The sequence below is a fragment of the Falco biarmicus genome, chromosome 6 (assembly GCF_023638135.1).
Source record: "Falco biarmicus isolate bFalBia1 chromosome 6, bFalBia1.pri, whole genome shotgun sequence".
Taxonomy (NCBI): Eukaryota; Metazoa; Chordata; class Aves; order Falconiformes; family Falconidae; genus Falco; species Falco biarmicus.
This window is the reverse complement of record NC_079293.1, coordinates 20,995,722-21,019,442: the sequence shown is the minus strand read 5'-3', so window position 1 is coordinate 21,019,442 and position 23,721 is coordinate 20,995,722. Positions and strand designations below refer to the sequence as shown.

The 23,721-nt window shown below is 34.3% G+C and overlaps 1 protein-coding gene across 1 annotated transcript in view; it reads right to left on the bottom strand.

Annotated features, from left to right (window-relative positions):
• CSMD1 (CUB and Sushi multiple domains 1) overlaps nt 1-23,721 on the bottom strand; it is a 1,210,323-nt gene that overhangs the window by 318,062 nt on the left and 868,540 nt on the right. Inside the window, exons 13-14 of the mRNA XM_056344568.1 lie at nt 5,377-5,559; nt 3,294-3,620 (exon numbers count right to left, since the gene is read on the bottom strand). Of these exons, the coding sequence (XP_056200543.1) occupies nt 3,294-3,620; nt 5,377-5,559 (510 nt within the window). The remainder of the gene's footprint in view (nt 1-3,293; nt 3,621-5,376; nt 5,560-23,721) is intronic.

Here is a 23,721-nt window from a genome sequence, read left to right as displayed (position 1 = left end):
TGGATCAGTGGATCAGTGAGTTGCAGACAGCAGCACTGTCGGTCTATGTAAAGCCAGGGGACCTCTGTGCCCTTCATGAGGTGTGTGCAAGTCAGGGAACTCATTTCAAGTAAAAGGGGTGAGTGCTTGTAACTCATACATCCTGTGAGGGGAAGGTGTGTATGTAAATCTTAGCAGAGCAGGATGAAGATGTATTAGAGTGGGAAGGTATTTACAAATTAATAAGTGTTAACAGTCACAAGTGATGTTCCCCAGGGCTCTAGTATCGTATCGGGGCCAGTTCTGTTTAATATCTTTATTGATGATCAGAACGAGGGGATTGAGCACACCCTCAGTAAGTTTGCATATGACACCAAACTGGGGAGGAGTGTTGATCTGCTTGAGGGTAGGAAGGCTCTGCAGAGGGAGCTGGACAGGCTGGATCAAAGGAATGAGTCCAATGATATGAGGTTCAACAAGAAGTGCCAGGTCCTGCATTTGGGTCACAACAATCACACGCAACACTACAGGCTTGGGGAAGAGTGGCTGGAAAGCTGCCTAGCAGAAAAGGGTCTAGGGGTGCTGGTTAACAGGTGGCTGAGCATGAGCCAGCAGCGTGCCCAGGTGGCCAAAAAGGCCAACAGCACCCTGGCTTGTATCCAAAGTAATGTGGCCAGCAGGACTAGGGAAGTGATCGTCCCCCTGCACTCAGCACTGGTGAGGCTGCACCTTGAATACTGTGTTCAGTTTTGGGCCTCTCGCCACAAGACAGACACTGAGATGCTGGAGCATGTCTGGAGAAGGGCAACGAAGCTGGTGAAGGGTCTAGAGAACAACTCCTATGAGGAGCAGCTGAGGGTCCTGAGGTTGTTTAGCCTGGAGAAAATGAGGCTCAGAGGAGACCTTATTTCTCTCTACAGCTACCTGAAATGATGTTGTAGTGAGGTGGGTGTCAATCTCTTTTCCCATGTAACAAGTGAGAGGACAAGAGGAAATTGCCTCTTAATTGTGCCAGGGGAGGTTTAGATTGGATGTTAGGAAAAAATCTTTCACCATAAGGGCTGTCAAGTATTATAACAGGCTGCAGAGGGAAGTAGTTGGGTCACCATCCATGGAAGTATTTAAAATATATGTAGTACTTAGGGACACAGATTAGTGGTGAACTTGGCAGTGCTAGGTTAATGGTTGGACTCCATTATCTTAAATGTCTTTTCCAACCTAAACAATTCTATGATTCTATGATACTAAGACAAACCAGGCAGCACAAGGAAGCACCAATTATGGTCACAGCACCAAGCCTGTGAGTGTTCAAGGAGTGTCTGGATGATCTTTTAGTCATATGGTTCAGTTTTAGGTAGTTCTGGAGCAAGAAGTTGGACTTTGTGATCCTTATGGGTCTCTTCTAACTCATATTCTATGATTCTAAGATGTTGTAAGAGTCTTACATTGTGGTTTATCTGTTGAATTGCTGATATTTATCCTGACTCTACAGTTCACTGATTGTCTGCTATATTTCATTAATAAATCAATAAACTGTTTTGATCCTGATTTGATTTAAACCATGAGTAGAGCACTTTCCCTGCAACACACAGGAGGTCCAGAAATACTAGCACGTTGGCTGAACTTAAACTAAGCATTTCCTACAAACATTAAGAATTCATAAAGGAGGGGGAACTCCCATTTGTCATCTTGGTTTCCCACTGTGGATGCATATGTGATCTTAGATAATTCTAGCATATAAGGTGTGCATCAAGCTCAGCATTAACACTACTGTAAAAAAAGAATTGTGGTGGAAAGCTCTTTTGCATTAACACCTAGGTGATCATGACTCTTAGGGAGGTTATCCACGAGTATTACATCCCTGACTGCATACTTCTCCATCTTCAAACAGAAATAGTAAAGACTGTAATTATGGTCTGTCTTTGACAGAATAGCATACGGGAAAAAGGATCTCAATCTCAGACACAAGCAGACCTAGAATTCAGGCCTCATATTTTCTGGTCAATCTTTTAATCTCTACAGTCTCAGTTAAGGTGAGGATCTCCCTTTTTTCTTTATGCCATTTTCAAAAGGTTTATAATTAGCCCTTTTCTCTGAAAGGAAAGGAACAATTTAGGCATCTAAGACTTAAAAAGGGTTGTAATCCATCAATTCCAGTTTTATGTGGGGGCATCTTCCTAAGTAATGCAAGGAAACACCTTGACCCTGCACACACACTGTTAATTGATTATCTTTACTGACCTAAGATAGTAACAGTGCAACATGTGACACACAACTTTATTGTCAATTAACTTCTTCTATAACCTTTAGAAGATAATTTCTGTAACTAAAAAAATAATGTCCACATAAGTAATGCCTTTGAATGATGAATAAAACTTCTTGGAGAGTTAGCAGTCTATGGCAAATGTAATGTTTTCTACATGACAATGATGTTCCTAGAGTTTTCAACTGGGAGTACAGTTGCATAATATCCTTTCATATACCATATATTTTTTTAGCCTAGTTTCCCAAATGAAAAAAACTTGTGCTTTCAGTAGCTCTCTATATGCATGTGACTGCTAGGTCCACATTTAAAAGCTTTTGAACTTGTTGACCAGTTACAACTAAATTTTGTACATTTCAGAAGTGTATTCTCAAAGATATTATGTTCTTAATATTCTTAAAGAAACTGTAGCTGGAAAGAAGAGTGAATTCTTAAAATTAGTGCAGTCCTATAGGAAAGACTTCTGCATGAGATCAGCTATGTTCTTAGACACTAGAAAAAGCATGAGGGGTACTATTATGTGTATTGCAAAGAAGAGATCTATATTCTTAGGGGTGTGTATTCTTAGATACCACACCATGTAACTGGAAGGTAAAATGCAAAAGCAAAGCAGGTTCCAAGAGCTATTTATTTGCAATGGTATTCTAGTTGCTTTTTATATGTCTATGCTTTTGAGATTAACATCTCCATATCTTAACACCTTTGCAAACTTATTTCTGCTGGTTCCATTGAGAAGTATATTAAATCAGTTGCACTGGATGCTTTGATCTGAATTATCTGGACTTTATTTATGTGCTCTGCTCTTATGCAGTTTCAACCAAAAAGGGTTATATAATCAAGGGAATTCCTCAGCACTATAACAGTTAAAATAAATAAATTATAAAGATTCAGATATGCTAATGATTAACCAGAAGACAGCTGAAAGAAGGGCAATTATACAAGCATTACAATTTACTTCTTTTATAAATAAAAACTTGCTCTTATTTTCATTATTACGAAGAAAGATAGCTTGATTTTAAGACCAGGCATAAAACAAAGCAGAGGTTCTTACTTGTGTAAGTGATATTAAATCCTCTTCCAGTGGTAGAGTGATCCGACTGAAATTCAAGCCTTACTATATGCCCACTGCTAGCCAACTGAGAAGGGACCTCGTTGCCAGAAAAAGTGCCAAGAGGTGGTAAATCTGAAATCCCATCATCTTTCACTGTAAGGTAGTCAAATTGTGGCTCTACATCAAAGTCGTTGAAAATCAGATGGATTCTGCTTCCTGGCTCTGAGATAATTAACCAAACACAGTTCATATTGTTCCCATACTCCTCAGGGTAATTTGGAGAAAGAATAATTCCAGATGGTGTGGTGAAGTTGAAGAAACATGAGACTAAAAAAAACAACAATAGATTCTCAAAATACTATCAACAAACATTACAAAAGCTTGTATTCATATTTTTTATTTTTGTGGAAAAGGATGCTTTTGAAGCCTGGATGTCAAAACTACCACACATGTAAGTTGGAAATGTGTATGACTGTCAGAACAGACTATAACATGTCAGCCTTGCATGTTTTTATTTCCCCAAGTGAGGTTAAGTGACTGCACCAAGGCCTGCAAGAAATTATTAGAGGCATGTAGAAAATGCCAAAGAAATCAAAAATAATGCCTGATGTGTCTTAATCTGGGAAAATTGGCAGGTTTGTTTGCAAATGAAAATACAATCTCCAAATTTAAATGTGATTTTCTTCTAAAAGGAGTATGTGTCAAAATGTATTTAGCAATCCGAAACATCAAGCACAAGTGCTGGTTTTGTCTGTAGCACACAAAGTTCATGCTGATGCAAATAATAGTAGAAATTTAGTTATGCTTCAATCACGAACTCCTAAGATTATACAGTACAAACTTATTTTACCTCTAGTTTCCCCTGGACAACACAGGGCAATTAAACAAAAATAACTCATAGCTCTCCTTCTTTGTCACTCCTTTGGGCCAATTTTCATCATGACAATTCCTAACTGATTTCAGAGTCATGAGGTACATTCATAAAGAGGAAAGCTCACTGCATATTAATTAACACAAAGGATAACCTTTACTGAGCTCTTCAGATGTGTCAAATGGAATTCAATGTTTGTAAACAGATGTTGTATGTTTAGGTTACATTATCTTTCATAGGGCATATGCAGATCAAACAGTAGAGCACAGTAAAATATTCCACACTATTGCCAACAGAAACTAACATATCAACCCCATGCAATACAGCACCATGAAGAAACACAACTTCCGTCTTCAGAGAGAATTGCAGCCACACTGTCTCCATGCTCAGGCCTTAGATGCTTGAACACATTTCAGCATTGCATGGGCATATAGAGACTTCTTACAGTCCAGAGCAAGCTTACTGAGCTTGGTTAAGTCCTGTATCGACACAGCTGAAAAGTACATATGTGTCCAAGCAGAATTGGACACCTCACTAAGGTTGTTTTGAAAATCCACTACTGAATTACAAGACTCTTTATAGGAGAAGGTAATGTGGTTTGGAGAACAAAAATGCCAAATGTACCTCTGCAGTAGAAAGATCTACTCTATTTGCCATAGAAGAAGAAAGAAAAGTAAGAAAAAACCCACCTATTTAAATCTCTCTACAAGCTTACCTTCAAACACATTTTACCTTTTAAAACAAAATTTACACTAAAGATCTTACCTACCCTTTTTCCATGTTGGATATAGTTATATTCCTTATATTCATTTTCATGCTTTATCAGGATATCAGAACCACACCCCACACCCCCAGTCTTTTCTTACATGGATCTGCAGACTGCTTTGCACTGGCAGAATCAATGTGTATGTGCCACAGAGTCCTTTTGAACACTTATATGCTATTAGGAATTGCTCATTTAGAGTCTAATTCAACACATATTTACATTAAGAGTGTGAAATGATTCAATTAAACATAAAATGAGGGGAAAGAACATTCTAAAGCAGTTCTACATGATGTTCCCCGTAAATGAGCTATGACTGAGCCAACTAAAAAACCATGTGACTGAAAAAGGTCTTTTGAAATATTTTCCTGCTGGCTAGTCACAAGTGCTAAGAAAAGCAGGAGGCTAACTAAAGTCAGATAAATAATATAGAAAACAAGTATTCTTACAAACACAGCTGGGTTTGTTGCCAGACCACTGGTTGTTTTGTTGACATGTGATTGCTCTCTCTCCCACCAGTTCAAAAGCTGCTTGACATTCAAAAGTAAGTGTGTCTCCATGCAGAAAACTGCTGCCAGTCCTTTTTCCATATGACGGAATTCCAGGGTCGCCACAACCTCCTTTCTCAATTTCTGAATATCAAAAAATTCAAACACAATATTAAGGAAAATATATTTGTGAGCAATTTATATGTCAGTATCAGAAGTGCTTTCAAAATATTTGGCATCATGCCTTAAATTAATATTTACAGCTGAAAGTGAACTAGGGGTAAATGCTGTAAAACTGCCTCTAAGATGACTGAGGATCTAAAGTCTTTTCACAGGCTAATAGCTTCCATACCTTTATGGCTGAAGATAACACAATACTCGTGTTTAACTGCATGGCTGCACTGACTTAGAGCATATTTGAAGGTAAAATTATAAAGCCAGAGTCTTGATTCTAACTGTGGACATGTGTAGATCCTATTTTTGGTAATGAAGTACTAGTAATAAAGAATCTATCTTAACTCTCATATCTGCAATTCCATTTATAAAGCTATTATCAATATGATTAAAAGTATATAGTTTACTGATAGTGTCAATGCCCTTCGTAAGCACTAAAATATAATATAAACAACACTGAGGAACTGTTTCTTAATATCATACTTCGAATTAGAGCCACACTTTTCCCAGCTGCATTCAGTGTCGTGGAAAAGAGATTAACGTTTTGGATTATACTTCCTAGATATTCTCTAGGACATCTGATATTTCAGTTATTTATTTTGTAGATATTGAATGTACATATAGAAGATAAGAATATAAAAAACTTAAGTCTTATGACAGTTATGAATAACAACATTAGGAAAGAAAATGTAAATATTAATTGCCTGTGATATAAATGCTGAATCATCTTACAAGTTACTATACACATGCCTGTCCATCAAATATGAAGGCTTCATTTCTTTGCCATTAAATTTAAAGGAGTTATTTTTGTCAATTTCCATTTGAGCAGAAAAGTAACAATAAAGCACTTCTGATTCCATAAACTGTGTTTTTACATCTGTAGGAAAATGTCTTAAATCTGATTCAAATTAAATTAGTGATAAAATTCTGATTATTTAAATGTTTCTAGTTCAATTCAAGGTATGAAGTCTGAAACATTAATTCACTGAATGGTATAAATATTAATATAATTTAATACCATTGAAAATGTCAGCTGTCAAATATTGTTTAATCTACTAATGTTACATGCTGGCAGAAGTGTATATTCTGAAATACTATCTCCAACAGAAGTTTTAAGATGCAGGATGGCATTATTATGATGTGTGAAGTCAAACCACTATGTTTACACTCTTAAAGAAGTTGCGAACAGATTACTGACAAGCATTTTCACAAAGGTATGCCACATTTCACAAAGGAACAGGTTATTCATCAGGATAAAAAGAGGTATACATTTTTTTCTTGGTAATCTTAAAATCAAACTTTGAATAGAAAATTAGAAGCAACTATTCCATCTATGAATTCAAAGCAGTTCCAGAGTAAGTTGTTTTATTTAAATAATTTGTCTTACCAGAACGCTAGAATGTATCAGATAAATGAAAACATCTTCAAAGAAGTCCAGTACACAAATATAATTAAATACCACTAAAGCAATATCATAAATAATATTGAAAAATAAAGATTAAATATTATATATGTTTACAAATGCTTTAATGCAGTTTCATCAGCCTGCTCCTACTGAGACATTGATTCCTACTGCCTCAGTGGAGCAGTGGAAACCTGTGTGTTTCCAGCAATCCACAGCTCCATATCCTAGATGAAAATGTGGAGAGCTACAGAAAATCAGAAACCACATTTTAATTGCATTTTAAGTTTGTCTCCTCCACTGACAGCAGAGCTATCCTAATCCAGCATGTGAGAATTATCATAAGCACTCTTTTCCAAAACCCTGTTGTATCTTGGAGATCAGGGCAATACCGTCTCAGGAAGGAATATCAGGATGCAAATCACAAGGTTTTGCAAAGACATTGCTGAAGATGTATCCCTTAAAAGAAAACAACATATGTTTCTTTCCATGGTCAACAGAGGAAGTATCAAGATATCTTTAATTAACAAATTTACTGAAGTAGAAGACAGAGCAGGATGCTTTTTTAACTCTCAAGAGATACACCAAACCCTAGGAGAGGGGTACGGATCAGTGAACCAAAACTTTTAATAGAAATTACTGAGAACGAGACTTCTGGCAGGTTGAATATTCCTTTTTTTGTAGTAAATGAGTACAGTATGTCTTTAGTCAGAACTGAGCTTCTATTGTTGAAGGCATGACTGCAGGATAAACTCTGAGACTAAGCAAATACTTTGTGCTTCTTAATATATGCTCCTCATACAAATATGCCCACTTTTACTTGGAGATATTATTTTGGATTTTTAAATATCTTATTTGGAAGCACAAACAAGTTTAAAATCTAAAACTAATTTCAGGTCAAACATTTTTTAAAATACTTTTAGTCTTTGGAAAAATAAAGGTGTATTAAAATTTTTCTCAAAAATATTTTAATGATGAACTTTAGGTTCTTTCTTAAAATACATTAAAGGGAGTTTTTAAATGAAATTATCTTAGATTGGAAAGCCAAATAACTCATAAAAATGTCAAAATGAAATGTATTACCTTTATTTCCATTTCAATTTTCAGTGTGTATGCTTTTGTTCAACATAAAAACAATTCAACAAATGTCACAAATTTATAAAACACTTCTGAGGATGCCTTATTTGCATTTTGACAATAAAAAGCTTGAACAATTCCATCTAGTTCTAGAGATCTACATCTTCACAACCCTTGAAGTGAAGACTATCTATCCTTAGCAGAAAATACACTCAAGTAAAAAAAAAAAGTTATTCAGATTGACAGAAAGCACTCATTTTTAATGGACAACATTCACTTTGATCCTAAAGTTTCATATAAATTTCCTAGTATGAAGATTCAATATAACATGCATATCATATCACTCTTACTCACATTACAGGTGTAACTATCAATACCAGAATTTTAGATCAATTAATATTCTACCAATTAATTTTACAGAGAGACAAAAGTCACCATAACAAAAGAACACCCAATTTAGATGCTTTAACAACTTTCCATGCACTTTTTCAGTTCAACATCTGTCTTTGCGTTTGTATTGCAAGTAATTAATGCATGCAGTAGAATATTTCCTTCCAAAATATTTGAAAAATACCAAAACCTCAAACAGCTGCATCTTAACTGACTGAATTTCTTACAGATAGACTCATTGCAGGTCTGTAGTGGTTAAGATGACAAAACTTCCCTTCCCCATAAAAAGACAAAAACTTTTAGTAGTAATCTGTTATAATACCCAAATTTTAAAATGCTTATTAAGGTGTTGAAAAAGATATAAAACTATGTAAATATTCTGCCAGCACCAGAACCCAATATTAAATATTCACTTCCTTAATTTTCAGCAAACCATGAGGGAGAGACAGAACAAAGCAGACTGTCAGATGCAAGACTGTCTGTACATTTCTTTTTAGTAGAGAGCTAGATTTCTGTCACATAGTAATGACAGACCAAAACATAGGGAAGACAGAGAAGGTCAAATTCAGGGTTCTGTATTTATATGTAAAGAATACTATTTGTTTATAACTAGATCTACAGTAGTACAGGTATGTAATAATTCCCAATATTTTTCTGTCCTCTGGGATGTAACATAACTTTTTATTTCATTTTCTCTTCTGGTACCTGTCTTACTTCCACTGATTTGATCAGAAAACTAATTTTTTAAATGTCTAAATGCAGTTGAGGTGCATTGTGCCTCTTTTTTCAACACACACAGCAATTACTCTCCTTCATAATTTGCAAAGACGCTTTTCTACAAAGAGAACATTCTTCTGGCCAAGATAGTTGAGCTCTTAGAGAAATCCTATGGGACAGAAAAGGTTCTTAAAATAAAAACCATGAAAATAAAAGCTATGCTAACACATTTCAAGTGTGGCAAAAAAACCCTTGTTCCTTTAGGATTATTCTGTGTACCCAGTCAATGTGGGACTTCCTTTTAGCTGAGTCCTTAGAGCTGTGTGCACTTCATGAAGTTTGCAAATAAGCTCTCAAACTCAAATTTGAACATCAGCTTCCTCTGGTTACTGAAATATTAACATTGATCTTATTCAATTGTTTATGGCTTTCACATACTGTCTTTCAGTAGCATGGGGAAAGAGACTTTTCATCTTGTTTGTAAAACAGTAATACTGTTTCAGGGAATATTCTCTCTTTAATGTTGGAAAAATGACAAGATTTGATTTCTGATGAGAAGATCATATGCATCTGAATTTAATCAGAGAAGTTTCTGTTGCTGTGTTTTCTTTCACAGAAAGAAATATGGCGATTCTAAAGTATATTAAGTATCTAAATAAGTATTATGACTACTATTTGAAAGGTGTCATATATTATAAAATAATTTAAAGATTAAAACAATTGGGAGTATTGAATTTATTAGGCATGGTAGTAAATGGTAGTAATGTACTCCCCCCCCACTAGATTACAAATACACAGTCAAATTTAAAACCTTAATGCCACTATGTCTTAATGCCACTTAATGCCAATATTCTAGCTTAGATAATTAGTGAATTATCATAAAATCACTAAATCTGAGCTAGATACAACTTTTACTAGTAGAGTATTAATAACATCCTCACATTTTAATAACTCATATTTATAAATGCAATTTAAATTAGTGTTTTAAACATGTTACATAAAAATCCATGTTTCAAAGAAGAGATACATAAATAAACTTCAGTATTTGAAAGTCTATGAGAAAGCTGAAATCAATAACTCTAAAACCTAAAATCATGACTTTGACAACATTTCATAATTATCGCCTTAGCTACAGTCAAGATAAGTTAAGGGAAACTAAGAACTGACACATGTATACATTTACAATAAAAAAAGAAGAGAGAGTTTGTTAGCTTATTTCCATGTTACATAGGACCTTTTCTGTTTAACATCTAAACTCTTTAAAGACAGGCCACTCATGTTATAAATACAAGAAAAAAATATTATTAATTTTATTTCTTCTTATTCCTTATACCCACCTGCGTTACAGTCATAATACCAGACACGGTGGAATCTGATTTAAAAACACAAGTGGAGACACTCTTATAGAAAGAGAAGGGATAAAGAGATATGCTCAGGATTGCAGAAGGTGACATAAATAAAAGAATTATATTATATATATGTTTCCTGCAAAGGAACATGGGAACAATTAGGGAAAGTGAAAATGATAAATCAAAACTAAGAGAAAAAAATGTATCAGATGATAGCACATAATTGGACTGTAGAAGTGACTATTAAGGCTAACATGAGATTGGGCTAAATCTATAAACAGGGTGGCCTTACATGATGGTTTTATAGATGATCACAATTTTGTCATTATTCCAGTAAATCTCTTCAAAGAAATTTTACAGTACAATTTATTATCAGTCTCCAACTATAAAAAGAGAAGGCCTCCTTCACAGATCATATGGTTCCTAGCACCATTTTAAGAGATTCTCACAATTTCTCTGAAATGTTTTGTCCTTGCTGCTATCGAAAAAGCTACAGGTCGTATCCAGTAGATTAATTTTTGTTGCTTCTACGTTATTGTATTCTATTTCAGTATTAAAAACCAAACATGACCTTAGAATCAGACAGATGGAAAAGTAACATGACATTTTTTTATAGGAAATCCGTTTAAGCTAACAGTTCACTATCATAGTATATTAATATCTTGTTGGTAATAATATATCATACCACATCATATCATATCGTAATGTATCGTATCGTAACATATCATATCATAACATACCTTACAATATAAAAATCCTTGAAAGTAATAAAACAATCTGAGAAGAAAACCGATTGAACTTCTTTGACAAACATTTTAATATTTACCATGTACTTCAGTATTCCATTACAGAATGCAGAAAAACAAAAACTCATTGGTTTGCCATCAATTTCACATGCCCGGGGGTAGATGTAGACCAAATCTGAACAGGCATGAGGAAGAAGCTCTCTGTTACTTGGGGAAAAGTTTATGATACCAACTAAACAACTGATTAAACTGCAGATGAAATTCATTATTTATAATTGTAGAAAATTAAATATGGAAAAAAACATATACTGAGCTTGCAAGCACAATAATTGGTTCTGACTTGATGGTTACCACTCAGGAACAAGAATTCTTGCACCCTAAAGATAATCCTATGATACTGTAAGCTACTGAAAATGTTAGTAACTGCTAGGAAAGGAGCACTGAACAAAACAGAAAATAGTATTCTGACATCACACAAAAACCTATTTTATGTACACTAAATATTGTATGCAGTTCTGTTCCTCCATATAAAAAAGGATACATCAGAATGAGAGAAGGAAAACAAAAGATCAAAGTTACTGTTTCTGAGGAACTGAGAACCAATTACATAGACTGGAAATCTCTTTTTTCAGCAGGTGAAATATATGTGTTCTAAAAGTGATTGCACAAATACATGGAAGAAAAGAGGAAATACAATGCACAAATACATTAGAGACAAAGAGGAAGCACTTGAGCCACACATCACTGGGAACAGGGAAAATTCTCTGAGATTATCTCTGTCTTGATTTATCACTGAATACTTAACCATTTTCTTTCCTTACACAATCATTATTGTTTAGTATCAACATTTTATGGTCTTTCAGTTTCACTGTATACTTTTATTCTGATGCTTTGTGATAAGGAAAGTCCTATTGTTCAAATTGCGGAGTTCATGTTTCTTTACTAACAGAAAGAGTAAAGCCTGTCTATACATCAGGCTGAGCAGTGCCCTGGACAAAGGTTAGCCCAAAGATACCCTGCGGAATGCAAGTTGGCATGCTATGGTAGAAAATAGGAAGTACAGTCGAAAACAAGCACAGCTGCCTCAGAAATGATCAGAATAACATAAGGATGAATCCTGTGAAAAGGTGAACGATGAAATGAAGCAAGAGACAATATAAGAGCTTGTAGAAAGTCATTAAATGTAAGAGAAAGAAAAAGAGCTATTCAGGAAAGGAGAATGAAGAACACCTTCACTTTTTCAGAAAAAAATAAATGAATTCACAGCTATGTAACAAAAGTTTAAATAAAATTAATTAAAGGGCTGGATAGGAGGAGGGCAGGTTAAGGACTATTTAGAAAATGCAGACATATTCAAGGGAACAGGGCCTAATTAAATTCACATTAAAGATCCTAAACTGAAGCAGTCTATGAACTATTAGCAATTATCTTCAAGAACTTATGGAGGACAAGGGAGGCCCCAGCTGACAGGACAAGGTCACATGTAATGACTGTCTCAAAAACTGGAGAAAAAAGGACCCAAGGAATTACACAATTTCATGTGTATATAATCTGTCCCCTCAAACTGCGAAAGTGATATGCTTTATCCTCCTTTACAATAGAACGTCCTTGAACATCTTTACCTAAAATAATCTTAAATCCTGGCAAGGAAGACATGGTAGTTGCCTAGACGAGAATCAATGTGCTACTGATAATTTAAAAGTACAAATCAACTTGTCTAATTATAGGACTGTAAAGCCAGCACTGATCCTAAGCAAAGTAGTGCAACAGCCAACACAGGAGTCTATTTTGAAAGGGTTAAAAGATGAAAATATAATTAACATTAGTTAACATGGTTTTATGGAAAATTGGTCATATCATACAAACAATATGATTTTTAGATCATAAACTTGATTGACACAATATATTTGGACTTCTTTCAACCACTTAATTTAGCAAAAAATGGCATCCAAATTAAAAATCGGCATCAGAAAATCAATTTAGCACATATTAAATTGATTAAAATTAGAGAATGGTAGTATCTCAAAGCATAAATGTGAATAAAAATTATCATTAGGTAATAGAACTGCTTCAACTAGATTAGTATATGTATCTTTTAGACCAATCATAACATTATATAATGTTATACAAATGATATTACAAAAAAACAGTGGCATAGTATTTTCAAGATGCTGTAGCCCTGTGGCATATATTGTAGGTGTACATGTCTTCTTGTGCCTCTATACCCACATAAGATCTGCTTTTTCTCATACTCTTCAAAGGAAAAAGCAAGCACCAAAATTTCAAGCCTATGCCAGCTGAGAATTTTGTAAAATAAAATTAATGTTTGATGGCACGACCTTATTTTCCCTGAATATCCACTTCTGTACCTTACAGTGGGTGTTCATCTTTAAAGACCAAGAAGGATGAGCCCATTTTCACCAAACATAACGGAAGATTAAAAGGGATGTCATGCATGGGATTTGTGGGAGATTCAAGACTGGAATGCTACTAATGCAAGTTATAGAAACAGTAAGTGCTCAAATGAAAAATGTCAGCTTTGGAATCCATCCATGGATATGGATAAAGAGGGAGAATGATGCCTTAGTAGTATCTGAAATAGGAAAAGTGATTACACTGCAACTGAACGTACTAATATTACTACAGCGTGGACTTAGGAATAACTTAATTTTACTTTACTTCGTAAAGAAGTAAGGAGGAAATGCTGCTCTAAAAACGTTCTTCTGAAGGGACGAAAAGAAAAAAAAGAAAGCATATTTACACGCTACACTCATATTCTATGTCTGCAGGACAAATCCTGCCCTCCAGGGTTGGACGCAGTCCAGGAACTTTTAGTGTTTTGGGGGAATGCACAATTTACCCCAAGATTTCTAAGTTTCTCTCTTTGATTAATTTTAAAACTTTATTGCATGCGACCCCTTCTGTCTGCAAAGAGGTTCCTGTTCTTACCTACATTCTTATCTACTCTTATCTATAGCTTGTATGATTACAGTTTTTTTGCTGTGCCTTCTTCCTTCTTGGCTCCTGTTCTCTCGGCCACCTGAGAGTCCTGGACTGTGCTTAAACAAGACATGCTTTCCTTCTCTTTCCAAAGATGTCAACCTGATCAAGGCTTTAGCAACCAGGACAAGGCAAACAAAACTTTTTCTCCCTAATACAGCACGCTTTCTGAGGAACATCTTAACATAACTACTCTAAAGAAAAATAAAAGCCTCACAGCTTAGAATTCACTCTGTAAGATATTCCATATAACCATGCTGAAACAGTGTATACCTACACATGCATGTAAATATTTTGCTGGGACAGTATGCATGCAAGAAAATAAATAAATAAATAAAATTAATGCATTCTTTTCAGTGAGAGTAATTAAACAACTGAAATTTCACAAAAGCATGTTAGAATCCTCATGGGTATTAGCCATCTCTTTGACTTTACATGGATAGATTGGACTTCTCAGTTGCAAAATTCTATTCAACATCCTGTTTTTCCACTTTCACATCCAGAAGAAAATGGAAGAAGGATAGGTTGGGTTATGCTGGGGATTTAATGTTTTTTTCCACCACCAAAACCACTCCCTCTTAATATTGCTTGTCTGTGGAGGTTAACTGCAGAAACCTAAAACCCCCAGCAAATTGCTTTAAGAAAGTCCTGTGCTTGTTAAAATTACATATAATCAAGCTTAACTATGACTTTCATGGTGTCACTGGGGTACAAGTAAAATACTTTAACTATTCATCGCAAAGATATTTGCCTAAAACCACAAATAAGTGACTTTAAAATGTTTGACAACATATTAATAACATTATGCCTGCGTTTTCTTCTAATTATTGGAATCATATAATAATATAATTATTCCCTTTATGTTTCCATGCACATTGGAAAATACTATGATCTTACATGGTATGTGTCCACAACAAAAGAACTGTTATGCCTTACCTTTTCTATTCTGTCATCTAGACCATCTAGAACATCAATTTTGTAGTTTCCAAATTATTATATTAATTAGTGAAACTCAAGAATTTAATTCTAAATGATACAGTGAACTAGAAACTGAAGAATTTAAAGACTAGGTCTCAAAGAACACTTATTCTGAAAGTTACCTTCAGGTCATAAAACTGCCATGCAAGACAGGTCTTGAGTTCTTAAGAAAGTTGTGTGATTCCTATATAAGTTTACACTTTAATGCAAGACATACATATATATATATAAATTGTAGCCTGACATTTATTAACTTCCAGATTGGAAAGAAAAGGTCTGGATATGTGCTGGAGTCATGAGCACCATGCTTTCCTGGTTACACTTCATCCTGAATACAGATGATATGTGTTGCTCTGAATAACACCACTTTGTGTAGCTTTAATTAGAGAGATTATTACAATAAATTATTTTTTTTAATGAAGATAATCTTTCTTTGGCTTCTAACATAAAGTTTCTAGTCCTGTGCATTGTGACAGGAAAAGATTGCAAAAATGGTTTTAACACATTGCAGCATCCTGAAATCTTGGACTTATATTTGAAGAGAAGCTGAAAAAGACTATAGCAAGTTGAGTGGGTTTTTTTCTTCAAATAGTGCAAGTAATGGGGAAAACACAGTAAATGTCCATTTATGTTGGTCCTATCATGGTACACGTTCTGGTGAAAGCATACCAATATACATTCCACGTGTCTATACTAAGAGAAGCAAACAGACCAGGAATAGTAATCTTATTTTAGATAACTGTAGTCTTGGCAGATGAGACGAGAATCTCAACAAATACAATGTGTCCACTTTTCTTGAGCACACTGTAAGAATGAATGGAAAGTTTTTAAAACATTTAAAACATCCAGTTCTTGCTAAAATCCTTTAAAATTCCCGCTTTTCTCTACATACTACTGTTAGCAAAATAGCTCAAGAGGACTCTATAGCAGTGGTTCCAAGCAGTGTATTAGATTTTGAATCAAACAACTTTAATGATAATATTTGGAATCATGAGTCAAAGTTCAGTTGCAAACTGAATCAGCTTGAAAAATACTACTTACTGAAAATCTTTTGCTACAGCACACTAATACAAAACAACAGAAGCATCAACAGATACGTTTGTTTTTTTTTTTTTATCATGTTCTATATAAAGTTGACTGTACAAAAACATTTTTTGCTATTTCATGCAGAGGCCATATAGACATTAGAAAATAAAAATTGGCAACATATGTAGGATCTTGGAACCATCAAAGACAGACTGAAATGTGGTGAGTACAGTAGATGATAGGAAAAAGCCAAAGGGTTTATATCTTTAAAATATTAAAAAAAAAAAAGTGTTTGAACTCAGTTCTGTGAGAACACTTTGCAAGTGTACACATGCTAATACCACTCCCTGGCATCTAAACAAATGCAAATATAGTCACTATCTGAGAAAATGATAACTAACTCTTATTCTTTCAAAAGACAGGAAAAACACATCAACAGGCAGAGACATAGACTGGCACCAGTTTACATCTGTATTTACAAGGAGTCATGTACTTCCTTTATTTTATATATTACAACTGATACTGCTAGACTATCTGCAAAATATTAATTTTCTTTATAGTGTGTTCTAACTATAATGATTTTGTTTCGAAGTAAATAGTACACTGTTTTCTAAAAGTTCTTTAAGCACTAAGTAATTCTTTGGACATTGACATGAAAAATAAAGATCCTTTGAAAACATTATACTAATACCAAGCCTACAAGTGAATCATAAAGGGACTGTTCTTTTACTATTTTCCACAAAGGGTAAATAATTTCCTATTCAAGAAAGGATTGGCCATGGCTACGCTGGCCTGGAAAGGTCAGAGGAGAGGGGAAGGTACAAGGGAGTGGAAGATTGGTATATAATTAAACCTAAGATCATTAAAAATACTATTTTTTTAAAAAAATTGCAATATCATATTACAGACCAAACTGTAAGCAATGAAGGTCATTTGTACTGCTCTCTGAAAGTCATTCCTTTCTGAAAATATACTGTCATTTACTGCATTAATATGATGCTTTTCACCTACAGTCAGCATATACTATATGGCTTCATCTGCACAAATCCCCCCTTTAATGTAGTTCATTACTCTTTGCACTTAGAAATCTTCATTGTACAATGTTTTATGAGCTATGTTCAGAAAACATCTAAACTGCTCATTTTAGAAGATACATTTTCTAGTAAATGTCATTAATTCTTCATGATTAAAATTAAATTGACTAGTACTATACACTGAGAAGTGTTTACATGCAAAAGAGACCATGCAAGCACACACAACATTAAATTTGATATTATTATAACTTTTTGTTAACCTTATTCAGCGATTCACACATTTAATAAAGAGTCTGAATGGATCTTATTTTTATATACTACCATATATACAACAAACAATAAAAAACCCAACCAACTTAATAATTGTTCTTGACAATGTTTTGGAATACTAACTATTGTTTCTCTCAAGTTTCATAGTAATTCAAAGATAAATCGTTATTACATCTTGAATAATAATAACCCACTTCAAATTGCCAATAAATAAAGAAAGCAATGTAAAAACCTTGTCCTGGAGAATATTGTCCTGGTTTTGGCTGAGATAGAGTTAATTTTCTTCCCAGTAGCTGGTACAGTGCTGCGATTTGCATTTAGTATGAGAATAATGTTGATAACACACTGATTTTTACTTGTTGAAAAGCGGTGCTTACACTAAGTCAAAGACTCTTCAGTTTCCCATGCTCTGCCAGTGGGCAGGTGCACAAGAAGCCAGGAGGGAGCACAGCCAGGACAGTTGACTCAAACTAGCTAAAGGGATATTCCATACCATAGTTATTATAGTATATACCATGTTATTATCTCAACCCATGGGTTTTACCTTCTTTCTGATTCTCCTCCCCATCCCACCACCAGTTGGGGTGAAAGAGAGCAGCTGAGTGGTACTTTACTTAGTTGCCAGCTGGGGTTAAACCACAACAGATATGCTGACTTTGTAACAGGTGGAGGTGTTCGCATGTCAAATCAATTTCAGTCAGAGTGTGAAATTAATGTCTGTTTATGAGCTGTATGGATAAATCACACAGCTGGTGAAAGGACTTAGGAAGAATAAAGTACTGAAGAACTTTGAAGCAACTCTAGTGAAATAAATCAATTCTTTACAGAGGACCTTACTAATATAAGTATATGCGTCTGAAAGAAAATCTTCAGCTGTTGTTAATATTTCCCATAGATCTTGCTTCAGTTACAACTACCAATATGAATTGTGTTTTTATTAAAGAGTATTTGGGATCCAAGTTTAATTGTTCATTTGAAATTAGGTGACATTAGGAATTATTTCCATTTGGCACATGGTAATCAACAGTGACATTTAAGAAATTCAATAAATGCTATGATGAAGGCAAAAATGACACAGAAACTGTTTAAAGACCCAAACATGACTACGTCTTTTATCTTTTCATGGTGAAACTATTTAAAAAAAAAAAAAAAAAAAGCCTATCGATACCCTCACAAAGATCCTAGAGATGATAAGAAGAATCTAGTTTAACTTAGAAAGATGGAAAAATGCATATGAACAAGAAAAATCCAGATTTTTTTAAAATCTCTGTAACAGATAAAATTAATCTACCATAAAAAGATATCGTGAAGTGGTTTGTATTAAATTTCAGTACAGCATTCATAAGACTCCAGTTTTACAAAATAGGCTTACACACTGAACTGGGAATTCGCAGTGGTGGAGGAGGTCTACAGTGACCTGGACAATAACCAGGCCTCCAAGGATCTGGATGACATCCAGTGCAGGCAAAGATTTGAACAGAGCATGCTGATATCCTACACCAGCACCCTGGTGATAAAGGTCTGGGTAGACATTGAGGCACCCAGCTGTGGATAGACTGGCCTGCCAGCTCTGGCAGTTCAAAGAGAATCTCTATTCCCTCCCCACCATATGGGCTGGCATCTCAGCTATGGGAAGACTGTCCCACCAGGTCTGGTCACTTGAAGGAAATGTGGAGAATCTCTCTCCCTCCTTGCCTGTACTGGCTTAACCCACAACACACACATCAATATCAATAAATAGGAAAAGAAAGGCATCTCCTGATAAAGTCACACAGATTCATAATTTCAAAACCTTAGAAAACTAAACATCAAGTATTAATTAATCTGGATGTTGATATAATACCACACGTAATTGTGACAATGTGACATCACTGAATAAACAATATCTAAAAACATATTTAAAAATACCAAAATGAACATGAAGGCTTTAAAAAAAGACAGCACAGATCTGTTCTTGGAAATGCGTGAGAGAGAGCTGGTGCACAGTTCTCTTACTTTTCACTGTGTCCTTGCTATGAGTCTTTTCCTCCAAGGTTCTTAGGCCAGTCTCTCTGCCGCTAAAGTCCTACCACTAAATAAAGCAGGGACAAGGGTGAGTCTGAGCACTGGATCTCCACCCACCCATGCTGCACCAGCTTTAGCATGCTTCTGGGTGATGCCTACCAGCACCCTCTGAGGCACTGTGTGGTCGCAGTACATACTCTCAGTTTCTGGCTATGAAAACAGGAAATACGGCCTGCAATGCAGCACGCACATCACTGGCACACTGAAATAACACCCTCTTGCCCTACCTCAAGACACATACATAGAAATGCACACATACAGTTTGTCTGTGGGTAAACAAGGCCCCTCTTAGGACAATGTTATGTACATGCATCCTCAGGGCAAGAGCACAGCCCCTGGCCACATTTTATTTAGCAACACAAATGTGGTCCAAGGTAGTTTCTGGGTTGCAGCAAACTTTATATTGTCTCTTCCGGGTCTTTATGGGAAAGAAAATAAATTGTCAGTTCCCTTTCCCTGTAAGAAATCCCCAAGCCCTACTGTGCTGTAAGGCTCCTTCCCGCTCTCTCTGAGCTGGTCCTAAACTGTATTACAGAAGTTTGTCATAGGAAGGGATGTTTAGTGAAGGTGTTTTCTCTGCATTCTTACAAATGACTTGTTTGGGGTTTTTTTTTGGTTGGGGTTTTTTTTGGTTTTTTTTTAAGCAGGAATAGTGTTTACTAACATAAAGCAAATAATTTACAAACAAGATATCATCATAGTTGCCTAGATTATTTCTCAGAAAATTATGACAGTTGGAGCCAATTTTTAAAGTTTTCTTTTCCTCTTCGATTTTTTGTCAGATGGCCACCCTACAGCTCACCTTTCTTCTTTATCTGATTTTGCCATGTGTGCCTGTATTGTATCATCTTATAGCACAGAATCGATTTCTAATGATAAAAATATTCATGTTCAGTTTGTTAGCTGTGAAATTGGAAATATGATTGTGCTATGGATTAGTCAAAAGATTTACTACATTAAATGATATATAGCCTATTTTTGTCATCAAAAATATAAGAAAAAGAACCATAAATCCAATATCTTATGTTATAAACAGGTAAAGGAACTACTTACATTAGAGAGATAAAACTAAGTAAATATCAAAATATGAATTATAATTAATGCCAGAATATATTTGTATTCAAATACACACATGAATGTTACTAATTATCAAATTAATTGCTAAGACAATACAATAAAAAGAGAAAGTTTATAACTGTTTCTATAAGTCCTGTCAAAACATTACTGTGATTTCAAGTAGTGATCAGTTTACAAACACAATAAAATTACAAATAATTTAACACAACATTGAATGGATTATTTTTTTTAAAGTGATGTCTACCAACAAGTTCATATTTTAACTTTTCTTTGAAAATAATTTATCAAACTTTTAAAAGAATGTTAAAACCAATATTTAAAGTTGGAGATAGAAAGTTTTCATAGGAGCTGGGCGTATTTCTATGAAACAGTGAAGAAAAAAGATCTTTTATCTGGCAATAAAATCTGGATAGACTTCAAGTCTGTAAGCAGACATGACTATGCATAGGTTTATAGATGCAAATATAAAAATATATGTGCATATATGTATATACAATAATATTTTATAAATATTAATTTTATTAAATAATGCAACTACTAGGCACTGTTAAATTACCCACTGTCATTATTTGCTGATAATTATTTGAAAATTTATCATTTCTTGCAGAAATGTTTCATCAGTTCAATTTTAGCTATCTTAATCATGGCCTCCCATTGTGATGCTCTTAAGTTCACAAAGAATATATTGCTGGAGATGTATGCTTTTTTGTAATATTATAGTCATTCGTTTTTGATGAAGAACTTACTTAGTGTGTCCCAATCACATCATATTACAATTTGGAAAAATATCTAAATGTGGCATTAAGAAGGAATCATCAACTAAAGTCACAAGCTCTAGGCTCATAAGTCAAGCCATGCTAAAGGACAAGTCCTTGTCCAGGTGTACCATTGTCCTCACATTACTGTAGTTTAATCCTTCTCAGAGGATTTGTATACTTCTTTTGAAGAAGATTAAGCTGCAGTTACGAAGGGTTATAATGTTAATGAAGGAGAGCCCTTACCCATGAATTTAAGGCAGATTACTCAGTTAAATCTGTCATTTAAATTTATTGTACTTTCTTAATTTTAACTTTCCTGAGCATCTCCCTGCAGACTTAATACACATTTTAAACAAGGCAAAAAATAAAGGGAACTCTTACTCCCAGAGTTTTATTGTTGGCTTTTATCAGAAAAACACAATTTTTTATAACTGGGTGTACCTTAAGAACGAGAATGTGTTCTTTATGTGTTATAACAATAAATACAAGTTAAGCTAAATTATCTTAAAGTTTTATGCAAAACATACAGAATTCATTTTGTAGTATGCAATGTACTCTAACACACACACAAGAAAAATACAATATGAAAAATTTTGGGTGAATTTTGAGATGGAAGAATATTCAAATATGTTGAAATTATATGTGAAATTAATATGTGAAATGCACCTCATATCTATAACTGCATATATATGTATTTTTAAAAAATTAAAAAATATCTGCCATAAAGACTGAACTGGAAATAGGATTTTTTTCTACAGTGTCATTTTAGGGCCAAACATGTTTCTTCAGCTTGTCATGAGAATGTAGGTTTATATATTTTTTTCTTTATCAAATTAGTCTGTGTTGTTTCCTAAAAAGAACTAGTAGTATGCTGATACTATGCATATATATACATGCAGAAAACCCTGTAACAAAGTCTGACTCTTAGCACAGGATTATCTTCAATCATTCACATTCTAAATATGGTTTTATTTATGGTTTGAATTTTTGGTGGCTTAGAAAAAAGTAGCACTTTTTCAACAGTTCTAGATAAATATTTGCTTCAAGAAAAATGAAAATAACATTGCATTTGCCTTACAGAAGCAAATTAAATATTTAGGAAGATTTTTAAGACAATGCTTTCTTTAGAGTTTATTGACTTAAGTGATAACTCACCACTTTTAAGAGCTCATTCATACACTTCTTCAGAAGGATATACTTAAAGAAAACATCAATAGTGTAATTTGTGGACTTGGTAGTGTTACATTAATGGTTGGATTGATCATAAGGGTAATTTCCAACCTAAATGTGTCTATGAATACAGTCCAAGGTGTATCATCCATCACATCATTTAAACAATTATTTTGGTAACTTTGCAAAAAGGATGGTTACTTAAAGTAACATAGACAGGAAAACAAAACTTAAACTGAGTGACACCACTGGGGAGGCAATCTGAAAAGCTGACTTATTGCTCATTTAAAATCAAATGCTTGATTTTTATATCAGGGTGTAGGTGTCATACATCAAAAGGCTTCAGAACTAAAGGGCAGTATAAATCTCTCGGCTTGAGCCTTCTAGTGAAAAAATACAGAGGACTGTATCATAGTATTGCTGAAAAGAAAAACCCATAACGTCCTATCTGTTGCTGTCTAGCTGTGAGGTATCTTTATTTCCAACTATCATTTGCAGAAACTTTACAAATGACAGAGGATGCTTAAGAATGCCAAACAGACTGAGTTGTGGATCTTAACAAGATATTCTGAGTATTTTACCACTTTTCCAAACATATAAGGCAAATTGGTAGATTAGAATTACTTTGGCTTAAAAGCATGAAAAGGCTATCTTCCTAGATAATGTACTTGGACAGTCAAGTTCATGGTGCATACACTGTGGCATTTTATATATTAAAAGCAAGTATAAAAAAACACAAAAGGGAGAAAGTTTTAACTAGTAAAAAGCAATTGCAATTTTCCAATTAATTAAAATTATTAAGTTGTTCTATCATACTTTCAACTGAGCTGTATGTGCTCAGGAAAGACTTGGCTTTATGTTTCAAAAACAGTTTCAACTCTGTTCAGTTCCATTGTTGGGTGGTTGCTGGTTTTTTCAGTGGAAGGAACAAAGATGCACCTGTCAGAAGTAAAAAGCAAGCAAGCAAACAAAAAAACCCACAAAAGACCAGTTAATGTCTACTTTTAATTCTCACTTTCATGTTTTCAGAATCTTATTACAAAATGCCAGTTTTATTTTCATATTTGTTGCTAT